This window comes from Podarcis pityusensis (genome assembly GCF_964106645.2).
Source record: "Podarcis pityusensis genome assembly, chromosome: 1".
Taxonomy (NCBI): domain Eukaryota; kingdom Metazoa; phylum Chordata; class Lepidosauria; order Squamata; family Lacertidae; genus Podarcis; species Podarcis pityusensis.
Genome location: NC_138028.1, coordinates 1441148 through 1452814, shown reverse-complemented (window position 1 = coordinate 1452814; position 11667 = coordinate 1441148). Strand labels below are relative to the sequence as shown.

Below are 11667 nucleotides of genomic sequence, written 5' to 3'. Positions count from 1 at the left end.
TTTGTGGGTTTTACCCATATAGTGATTTATCTTCTTTGAATACCTGCAGGCATCAAACTTCTCATCCAAGCATCCAGTTAGACCCCCCTCAAAAAAACCCCCACCCCACAGCAACACTACCTATTATTTCCCCTGAGCTCAAATGTGCTTTTGTGTTTACACATCAGAACTTTAAGGTCCTCTCATGGTTGTGGTCTCGCGGGAGCCTCTTAAGCAAGAAGAGGAGGAGTTTGGATTTGATATCCCGCCTTTCACTCCCTTTAAGGAGTCTCAAAGCAGCTAACATTCTCCTTTCCCTTCCTCCCCCACAAGAAACACTCTGTGAGGTGAGTGGGGCTGAGAGACTTCAGAGAAGTGTGACTAGCCCAAGGTCACCCAGCAGCTGCATGTGGAGGAGCGGAGACGTGAACCCGGTTCCCCAGATTACGAGTTTGGTAGTTGTTCTCTTTTGACATGTGCTGGGAGGGCGTTCCACAGGGCGGGTGCCACCACCGAGAAGGCCCTCTGCCTGGTTCCCTGTAACCTCACTTCTCGCAATGAGGGAACTGCCAGAAGGCCCTTGGAGCTGGACCTCAGTGTCTGGGCAGAACGATGGAGGTGGAGACGCTCCTTCAGGTATACAGGACCGAGGCCATTTAGGGCTTTAAAGGTCAGCACCAACACTTTGAATTGTGCTCGGAAACGTACTGGGAGCCAGTGTAGGTCTTATGTGGTCTCGGCGGCCGCTCCCAGTCACCAGTCTAGCTGCCGCATTCTGGATTAATTGTAGTTTCCGGGTCGCCTTCAAAGGTAGCCCCACATAGAGTGCGTTGCAGTAGTCCAAGCGAGAGATAACCATGCTAGGAACACACTCCAGATCCCCCCCCCCCAACTGGACAAAGCCCACAGCTCCTCATTTGAGGCTGTGCCATGATCTGAGTACCCTTGGTTACACTTCGCAAGGATGGGGCCACTCCTTTGGAAAAGAGGATTAGTATGGCGGGTCTGGTATGTCTGCTTTCCCCCCTCCCTCCTCACGTCTTCCTTCCATCAATAGGTTTGTTCCATAAAACCATCTCTGAAAGTGGCGTTGCTGACATGAACTTTCTCAGAAAGTTCATATGGCTGCAACATACAATAGCCCCAACTCTCAGACTTCCCACATAGAAGACTAATTATGCACAGTAGTGAACTAAATGGACCAAATGGTCCGATCCTGACCTCCCCACATTTTCTTTCCAAAATGGCGCATTTGCCGGCCACCTTCCCCCTACTTCCACGTGGATTTTCATGACATACATTTTATGCAAAGTAAATTTCAAGTCTAGCAACATGAGGGAATCATTTTTACAGAAATAAATCCATTTATTTTTTTAATAACATTTTGTTTTTGTGTTTCAAATGAATACAGTACTTGTAGATGGTAAAATTTCGAGAGCAGAAGGAACAACTGGCACTAGATCGCTGAGGATTGCACAGCAGGGCAGAAAACTTAACACCTTTATAAATTCTGGACAGAGATAAATTCAGTATTATTTTTTCACACTAAAATATGGAAGCTATATTCAACACGTGACATTTCTTTTAAGACATGTGTTGTTCAAAATATGTAAAAATTATTTCTTTTCTATAAATTTTGGTCAACATGCTTCATTATAACCTGTTAAAAGTTTTACAAGAGTGTGCAGATAATGATGCCCAACTGTCAAGCAGATGTCATACATCAACAGCAGCAGCAGCAAAAGCAAGGAAACACTGCACAATCATGACTGGGACTGATTTTAAAAATACATTTTTTTCCACAAATGTCACACAGAACCCTGTTCTTTATAAATGTGCCTCTCAAAAGTTTTTTCCCCCCCTCCCTCTTAAGGCTACATGAGAAGACATGTCATAACATGATTTCATGATTAGAACTATTCCTATTTTTAAAATCTCATCTTCGTTAGCGCACACACAGGGCATTGTCCCACTGAGTCTACAGAAGAGTGCAAACAAGCAGAGCTGACTTTTGCTTTCGCAAGACATCCATTCCCCAACTCCACAGAATTCTTGGGACAGCACCAGAGGGGGGAGAGTTCCCAAGCATCATACTGATTTTGGTTTCGGCCTGGGACGCGTACCAGGGGGAAGGAAAACCCAGTAATTAAAAGCAGTCAATCCAAATCCACTTCCACGTGAAAAGCACAGGCACTGTGAAGGAATGCAGCAAGAGAGAGAGGGAGGGGGATGCTCCACTCGACCCCACGGAAAAGAGTCGGTACCGTACTGTCCATGTAGGTGCATTTATTCATGCACACACCTGCCCCTACTCAGTCTGCTTCAGGTAGCTTGGTCAAGGAATTCTTCCAGAGTTCTTTTGATGTGGGGGGACTGGGACGAAGCTTGGATCAGCAGGTTCTGACCCATTTGTGCAAAAAGCGCTTTTGACAATTTAGCGGTGGCTGTCCGGATATTGCCGCCGGCTCCGGGCAAGGAGCCGCTGTTGGTCATGTTGCCCAGCAGGTGCCACAGGACCACCAAGACCTTCTGCTCCACGGCGTGAGGCTTGCGAGGATACAGCTCCACCACCAGCTCTGGATTCGGAACAACAAAAGGGGAGGCGGAGAGAGAGGGGGAGTAACTGGTCACACCAAAGGCTCTCTTCCCCACCTCAAGCCTTGGCCTGCTCTACTTGAGCAAGAATGCAACTGAAAGCAGGCAAACTCAGAACATCTTCTGGAAAAGCCAGCAATTAAGCCCATGGTGCTCCAAACAAGCTTTGTGGGGAAGGGCCCAGCTCAGCAGCAGAGCACAGTGGAAGGCCTTGACTTCAATCCCCAGGAATTGTTAGGGGAGACCCCTGCTGCCAATGCATGTAGACAGTACAGTAGTACCTCAGGTTACATACGCTTCAGGTTACAGACTCCGCTAACCCAGAAATAGTACCTCGGGTTAAGAATTTAAGAGCATTTTGAACAACTTTGTTCTTGCTGCTAGAGCCAAATACGAGCCAAGGGAACGCCACCCTCCCCCTTTGCTTTGTTATATACACACTTTCACCGTTCATTATCCTTAATCATAAAAGCCAGGCTTCAGTGACATAATGAGCATATTAAAAAATTGTCCAGTAGCACCTTAGAGACCAACTAAGTTTGTTCTGGGCATAAGCTTATGTGTGTGTGCACACGAAAGCTTATACAGTGGTACCTCGGGTTACATACGCTTCAAATTACATACGCTTCAGGTTACAGACTCTGCTAACCCAGAAATAGTGCTTCAGGTTAAGAACTTTGCTTCAGGATGAGAACAGAAATCGTGCTCCGGCGGTGCGGCAGCAGCAGGAGGCCCCATTAGCTAAAGTGGTGCTTCAGCTTAAGAACAGTTTCAGGTTAAGAATGGACCTCCGGAACAGGCTGATCGCAAAGTGGAAGCAAGCGGGTTTTCCCTCGGGAGAGGGAGGCCAGCTCCTAGAAGATAAAAGGGGGTGCCAAAAGGGCTCCTTAGCCCCCCAAAACCCTGCTGAAAGGATACTCCGGGGGTAAGGATCCCAGCGCTGTGGCGTAGCGATTCCCCTGGCCGCCAGGTATCTTCTTTAAAGAGGAGACGAGAGCGGCGGGGTAGAAGGGCTTGCAGCGGGACGCCATTGCCAGCCTCTAGGAGCGCAGCCCCGAGCCTGCCCACTGGAGCGATCGGCTTTCCAAATTAAAAGAAATCGTTTGGGAAGTTTCGAAAGGATTAAAATTTGCTGATTTGGACCCAATTCAATGCAGACAAAGGGTAAAAAGGAGGTCAACTTTGTCTGAATTCCGAAGCGCACACAAGGACTATTATCAGTGTGGAGTATAACCGTGAGTAAAAAACAAGCAGAGACTGCTTGGCAATTGGAACTATCTTGCTGTTTTATTTTTTTTGGCTTTTGATATTTTTTAAGGGACTTACATAAGGAACTGGTGGGGTGAAGAAGACCGAGGGGATAGAGGGAATAATCCCTTTCTTTTTTGTTTGGTGAGTGGTCAAGATGGTGAGGAAGGATTTTGAGAACGGATTACTTTACTTTCGATTTTAAGTGAACTGCGCAACGAACTGGAAAGTTCTTATTCTTTGTTATTTTTACACCCTCACCTTGGCAGCATCGTTTATTAACAAGGGAAGAAGTATTATTTGCCTTTTATGTTTGTTTGGAGAGTGGACTGGGATACATTTGGAAAGATTATTTTGGTTTTTTGAAAGTTTATCCAGAGGATTTGTGCCGCCCCCCCCCCCCCATAATTTGATTGTTTATGAGAAGAAAGCAATGCCATTTTATTTCATTTTTGGACATTGAAAAGGGTTGGGAGTTGTGTCTATTTACCCTGTTCTCCCCCCCCCCTCGTGAAATTTGGATTGATCTATTTTTTTGTGGGTTTTTTTTGTGGGGGTCTCTTTATGGTTGGTATTTTGAGGCTTTTGGGATTTATTTTCTCCGAGGACTTTGCTACTGTGATTTAAAGGATACTTCTGAGAATACTTTCAGATTTTTAATTATCATAACCACTGTATTGGATTTAGCCAACCAAGTGGCGCGAAAAATTGAAGATTTTGAGTTTGGCTTTTGTTTTAATTCTCCTTGGCTAACATTCGGTTGATAATTTTGGAGCGCCCCCTAGTGGACAATCATATAAATACAGTCCTAACAAAATAGAAATTGAACTTTAGGGAAACGTAGCCCCCTGGTGGACAATCTTATTGGTGCATCAAAAAATTATTAATTTAATTTGATTAAATTTACAAGATGTTCTCATACACAGAAAAAAGGTGAAGCAGGGACACCAGCAGAAAGGAAAGGTTCTAGACAAGAATCTGATATTAAAGGAGAATTAATAAAGCTGTTTACAGAGCTCAAAGCAGATCTTAAATCAGAAATACAAAAAAGTGAGAAAAACAGAGACAAAATTGGAGTTGGTGGATAAAAAAATAGATGTGACTGTGGAAAAAAGTGATGAAACAGTCAAAGAAATAAAGGGGCAGATGAAAGATATGTTAAAAAGGACACAAAATTTGGAAGAAGGGGCAAGGTAGGTTAAAACGCAAGTCAAGGAGATTAGAAAAGAAGAAAAAATTAAAGCAGAAGTAGCAGAGGTTAACAAGACACAAGAGGAATTGTGGGACGCTATTTTGATGAATGAACTGAGACAGAAAGAGAATAATCTGAGATTTAGAATGGTACCAGAGTCCCAAGGAGAAGAAATAAAGGAGAAATTAATTAAAGAAATTGCCATATGGCTTGAGATGCAGGAAGAGGATGTAGCAAAAACAATACAAAATACTTTCAGAGTGAGATCAACAAAGGCTAAGAAATTTCCAGGAGACTGTTTGGTGATATTTAAAGATAGAGAAATGAAAAATTTAATTCTGCAAAAGAATAGGGAGAAGAGATTGAACATCGATGGGAGCAACATAATTATTTTTAAAGACGTCCCACTTCGGCTTTTGAAAAAACAGAACCAATATCAACAGCTGGTGCTTTGAGAAAAAACAAAATTGAATTTAGATGGGAGTTCCCAGAAGGAGTGTCATTTGCTTATAAAGGGAAAAGACACAGGATAACAAGATTTGATGAAATGGATAAATTTTTGAGAAGATGTAAAGAACTGAGAAGAGAAGAAGATGGAGCAGCACTGGCGGAAGCAGGAGCGGGAGGAGGAGCCTCACAAGAATCAGAAGAGGAGGGAGGAGAAGGGGAAGAAGAAGAGGAGAAGTAAAATTTAAAGACTATTATTATAAATTAATCAAAAATCAAAATGGCGTTGAAATTATGGACCTGGAATGTTAATGGAATGAACGAGAAAAAAAGAGAAATAAAATTCATCAATATTTGAAAAAACAAAATTTAGACATTATTTGCCTACAAGAAACACATGTGACGAGAAAACACAGGAAAATCTTAATAAACAAAAAATTAGGAAACGAATTTATCTCATCGGACAAAACTAAAAAGAGAGGAGTGGTATTATATATTAAAAACAAATTAGAAGCTCAACAATGTTTTAAAGATGATGAGGGTAGAATCATGGCAGTACAAGTTAAGTGGCAAGGTGAAAAATTAATAATTGTCGGAGTATATGCACCAAATGAAAACAGAATGGACTTTTTCAAAGAATTAAAGGAAAAATTATTTGAATATATGGACCAAAAGATTATAATAATGGGTGACATGAACGCAGTTGTGTCATTGGACATGGACAGACTAAGAGCTACAGGTAAATCCAAAGAAGGGAAATTACCAAAGACATTCTTTTCAATGGTAGAGAACTGCAATTTAATAGATATTTGGAGACTGAAACACCCATTAGAAAAACAATTCACGTATCAGTCAGAAGCAAATCAATCCATGTCAAGAATCGATCAGATGTGGATAACTAATGAGCTTACAACAAGAATTTTAAAGATCGAAATTCAACCTAAGGTACTATCGGATCATAATCCAATAAAGTGTATCTTGAAAGGATATGAAGAAAAATCTTTCCGATGGAGACTAAACGAGATTCTCTTTGATGATCAAAAAGTTGTAGAGGAGGCACAAAAGTGCTTGAAGGACTATTTTTTAAATAATATGAATCAAGGAACAAAAATAACCACAGTTTGGGACGCTAGTAAAGCCGTAATGAGAGGACTTTTTATTCAACAGAATTCAATTAAGAATAAATTAAGAGAAAATGGGGAAAAAGAAATTTTAAAACAAATAATGGAGAATGAGAAGAGATTGGTTACTAGTCCCGAAGATAAAACGAAAATGAATATTAAAGCGTTACAAGCACAATTTGCAATGATAATAAACAGAGAAGTAGAATGGAATATTAAAAGAATGAGACAAAGGAACTTTGAATTTGCAAACAAGTCAGGAAAACTGCTTGCTTGGCAGATAAAAAAAAAAAAGGAAAGAGCAAAATACTATTCATAGAATAATTGTGGAAGATAATAAGATTGAAGATCCGAAAGGGATAAGAAAAGGATTTGTGGACCAGTTTGGTCAGTTGGCAGGATTCATTCTGAATAAGAAAAAAACTAAAGCAATTACTAAAAATGTAGATTCGGAGAATGTAAACAGATTACAGCAGCAAACTGAAATAGAAGTGGTAAAGAAAGTTAAATATTTAGGAGTATTGACTTGTTTCAGAATAATTATATTCCAACATGGAATAAGATCAAAAGGGACTTAGAGGTGTGGGGAAGAATGAAATTGTCATTTTGGGGAAGAATTGCAACGATAAAAATGAATGTGCTACCGAAGATGTTATTCTTGTTTCAAACAGTTCCAGTAATCAAAGGGGCAGCAATTTTTAAAAATTGGCAACGATAAATTTCAAGGTATATCTGGCAGGGTAAGAAGCCGAGGATAAAATTTAAGATATTGACGGACGCAAAAGAAATAGGAGGCTTCGCCCTGCCAGACTTGAAATTGTATTATGAAGCATCTTGTCTCTGTTGGTTGAAGGAATGGATGAAATTAGAAGACACGGATGTGTTAGATCTTGAAGGTTTTGATAATAGATTTGGGTGGCACGCGTATTTGTGGTATGACAAGAGACGAGTACATAAAGGTTTTGAAAATCACATTATAAGAAGGTCTTTGATTGAAGTGTGGGAAAGATATAAAAACTTGCTGGAACAAAAAACTCCATATTGGTTGTCGCCGTTGGAGGCGATAAGTGTGAAGAAAGTCAATATGACAGGGGGTTGGGTGACATATGAGAAGTTAATGTGTAAAAGTGTAGGAAAATGGAAAATGAGATCATTTGAAGAAGTTAAGGACTATGTGAATGACTGGCTGCATTATTTTCAAATTAATGAGATGTTTAGAAAAGATTTAAATCAGAGGGGTTTTGCTGACAAAGAATCAAAATTTCAGACAGAAATATTGAATAATGATTATAAGAATTTAGCAAAAATGTATAAGATATTACTGGAATGGTGTACGAAGGATGAGGAGGTAAAATCAGTTATGATCGACTGGGCCAAGATATTCAAATGGAGGATTGGGAAAGACTTTGGAAAGATGGTTTAAGATTCACTGCATGCACAGTTATAAAAGAAAATGTAATGAAAATGATGTACCGATGGTATGTAACACCTGTGAAGTTAGCAAAAATGTATAAGATAAGTAACAAATGTTGGAAATGTAAAGAAAAAGAAGGTACCTTTTTTCATATGTGGTGGGAATGTAAGAAGGTAAAATGCTTTTGGGAAATGATTTATAATGAATTGAAGAAAACGTTGAAATATACATTTGTTAAGAAACCAGAAGCATTTTTACTAGGCATTACAGGTAATGAGATAAATAAGAAAGAAAAGAAGTTATTTTTATATGCAGTGACAGCAGCAAGAATACTGATGGCCCAGAAATGGAAACAGGAGGAATTACCTACGATAGAAGAATGGAGAACTAAAATGATGAATTATGCAGAACTGGACAGAATGACAGGAAGGATCCGGAATCGACGAGATCAAAGATTTACAGAAGATTGGGAAAAGTTTATCCAATATATGCAAAAACTGAGTGATAATAAAATTACGTTTGTAAGCTTTAAGGAAGCTCTGTGAGGGGAAAGGGTTAAAAGGGTAGAAATCTGTAAAAAGTAACAATAGGAAGGAATGGCAGACAAATTGAGGGAAGTCAAAAAAGAGAAGTAAGATGTATGGAATGTATAAATTTGTTTTTGTATTTGAAAACTAATAAAAATATAATATATATTAAAAAAAAAAAGAATGGACCTCCGGAACGAATTAAGTACTTAACCCGAGGTACCACTGTACTGCCATAGATGGACCAATGGCCTAACTCTGTGTGAGGCGGCTTCCTCAGTTCTTAAGCTTAAACTCCTGCTCTGCTTTCAGCTGTTATAATGGGATGGGATATCAATGGGCTATTTCACGTTCGTTTTACATCCCTTAGGTTGGCAACAACCTTCCAAGCTGCCTGGCACCATCACGGACCCTGCAGAGCAGTAAAGAGTCTTGAGCAAGCAGATCCTGGAAGGGCGAACTCTGGGTACGAAGGCACGGCAGCAAAGCACAAAGAGCCTTACCCGCAAGCTTCTCTGTGATGTCCTGCTTGGCTTTCCCATTCAGAAACTGGGCCTTTGTGCAAAACGGCTGAAGCAGCAGGTAGTTGTCTAGATGCAGAGGAGGGAGGGAGACAGAAAACCAACTCAGTGGGAGTCCCAGGAGGGCTACATATACCCTGTGTTTGATGCAGAATAGCCAGGAAGGGGCTATTTTGGAATTCCCTGGCAGGGAAGTGCACAGAATGAGGCCTTTGGAATCCTAAACACCCCCCCCATCAGAATTGGCTGGAGGCCTGCTCCAGCTTGGAAACATTCCTCCACCCCCTGGAGCGCCAGTGTGCCAACACACAATGAACAGATGCATAAACGGAGCAATGGAAAAAGAAACAAGGGTTCTTGGTTGCTCAGCCCCAAACCTGCTGCGAATTCTTCTTCGCAACCCTGTTTTCCGAAGCGTGGCTGGCAGCTGAAAAGGTCCCATTACCTAAGTGTTGACAAAGGGCTTGGATGACGTTTGTGGCAGCGGCGTAGATGCCTGGATTCTTGGAGTTCAGGTTGTTGTCCACCAAGGCAGGGATCAGCATGTTGATAATGGGGGACAGCTTCTCTTTCAGCAGAGGAATCAGGCGGTGCATCGTCTCCAGGGCCACCTGGTTGACTTTGCTGTTGGAGTCGTGCAAGCGGGACTTGAAGGCATCGAAGATCTAGACAAGGGCACAGGACCACAACAGCTGGAAGCCCGTTTCCTCACGCAGATGCAGCGAGCTGACCAGGCTCTGCCTGCTGATCTAAACGCGGCTGATGCCCCAGGACAACAGCACACGCATCAAGCGGCCTACTCCCAACACTTGTGGGGAGGGCAAAACAAAGGAAGAGGCTGCAGACCGCTTTGGTCCGCGTGCATCCCAACATCTCTGAATAATAATAATAATAATAATAATAATAATAATAATAATAATAATTTATTATTTGTACCCCGCCCATCTGGCTGGGTTTCCCCAGCCACTCTGGGCGGCTTCCATAGAAACAAAGAATACAGTAAAACACTCTGAACACTATAGTCAGTGAAGGAGTTAGAATTCTGGGCTTCTTTTGTTCAAGAAATAGCCGATATATGAAAAACAAGTTAATATCAGGTAATCAAAAAGGAAACGGGGAAACCAGGCTCCTAAACGACCTGTTCTGCTCATTCTGCAGTGGGGTAAATTCTTACTGACCATTTTATAGAGAGCCAAGGCTAACTTGTCAAAGGCTCTGCAACACATCCATGTGCCAGGCAGAACCCAAGCGACAGTCCCTGGTGTCTAAACCTGGTGCCCAGTCCCAGGCCATGAGGGGCCTTGGTCCAAATCCCATGGTGCAAAGGGGTGAGCAGAGCATGTGTCCAGGAGGAGGGCAGGGCGTGCAAAGTCCCATAAAGAGATCGAACACACTTGCATTTCCATGTACATTTCAGTGGTGGGGCCACAAGATGCCACACCCAATCCCTGCCCTTCCCAACTCAAGGGAGCTCTTTCCCTGTGCCCTTTGAGAACTGCTGCCAGTTGCAGTAGATGACACAGGGCTAGCTGGAACGGTGGTCGAACCCCCCCCCCCACAGCATTTCTCCCCCTATATAGCTGTGCTTCTACCTATAGGGACAAACAGGCTCCTCCTTTGTTTAGAGCGACTCTCCCTTTCCCCTCAGAGCCATGATATTGTCCAATTTCAATCTCCTGGTTTCTGCTCTATGGGATCCCCTGCTAGCTCCAAGAAGGATGTTGAGGGCTTTTTCTTTATAGGGTTACCTTCACAATGTTTGCAACAACAAGGTCCTGGTTATTTTCTGTGTCTGCCAACAGCTGCTTGATTCCATTAATTCGATCCCGGAAATCTTTTGCATTCAGCAGCGTCGTTATGACCTTCACGTATTCCGCACTTTCCAAGGCGTTACGGGGAGCTAATTTCCGGGGCATTTCGCGTACTTCTCTAATCTCTCTGCTGAAAAGAAGAACGTCAAGAGCTTTGCAGCGGAGCTTTCCTACTTCTGCAGCCTTTGTAATAACTTCAGAGAAGGCCCATATAGTTCAATAGATTCTAGAGCTACGCAGGAGAGGTTCCCAACTCCTTAGCCCATTTGCCCCCCCCCCCCCAGCTTTTGAAGCAGGAAGGGCCAACTGTACCTGTCGCCAGCATTGAGCGCTTCTCGCGACACAGAGGCTGATCTCGTATTGTCCATGTTGCTGGTGTGACCCCTTCTTCCGCCCTTGGCCGAGGGTGTGACTATCGGCATCTCTCCCAGACCCTGAAATTGCATTACAAAGACAGGGTGGGTTATATCCAGCTAAGTTCTACTCGGAGAAAGCCCACTAAAATGAATGAGCCTAAGATAGTCATGTCTACAGGGCCCTGCAGGATCTGATTTCTTTCCGCAGGGCCTGTAAGACAGAGTTGTTCCGCCTGGCCTTTGGCTTGGATTCAATTTGACTCCCTCCTCTTTCTTTTTCCTTTTTCCTTTCTCCTCCTGTGATGAGGCTGCATTTTAATATTTTAATGTTTCAATATTTTAATGTTGTATTTTAATCTTGTTTTTAAGTTGTATTCATTCAACTTGTTTTATTATTGCTTGTTAGCCGCCCTGAGCCCGGCCTTGGCTGGGGAAGGCGGGGTATAAATTAAAAAT

At 42.4% G+C, this 11667-nt stretch overlaps 1 protein-coding gene across 2 annotated transcripts in view; it reads right to left on the bottom strand.

The window, feature by feature from the left end:
* Positions 1-1323: 1323 nt before the first annotated feature.
* Positions 1324-11667, bottom strand: part of TOGARAM1 (TOG array regulator of axonemal microtubules 1) — a 32767-nt gene continuing 22423 nt past the window's right edge. Inside the window, exons 18-22 of one of the 2 annotated variants that reach the window (XM_081005878.1) lie at positions 11168-11289; positions 10793-10982; positions 9490-9709; positions 9027-9113; positions 1324-2555 (exon numbers count right to left, since the gene is read on the bottom strand). In XM_081005878.1, the coding sequence (XP_080862004.1) occupies positions 2302-2555; positions 9027-9113; positions 9490-9709; positions 10793-10982; positions 11168-11289 (873 nt within the window). In that variant the 3' untranslated portion in view covers positions 1324-2301. Of the gene's footprint in view, positions 2556-9026; positions 9114-9489; positions 9710-10792; positions 10986-11167; positions 11290-11667 lie in introns of both variants that reach the window. The other variant, XM_081005877.1, reaches the window with a different exon arrangement.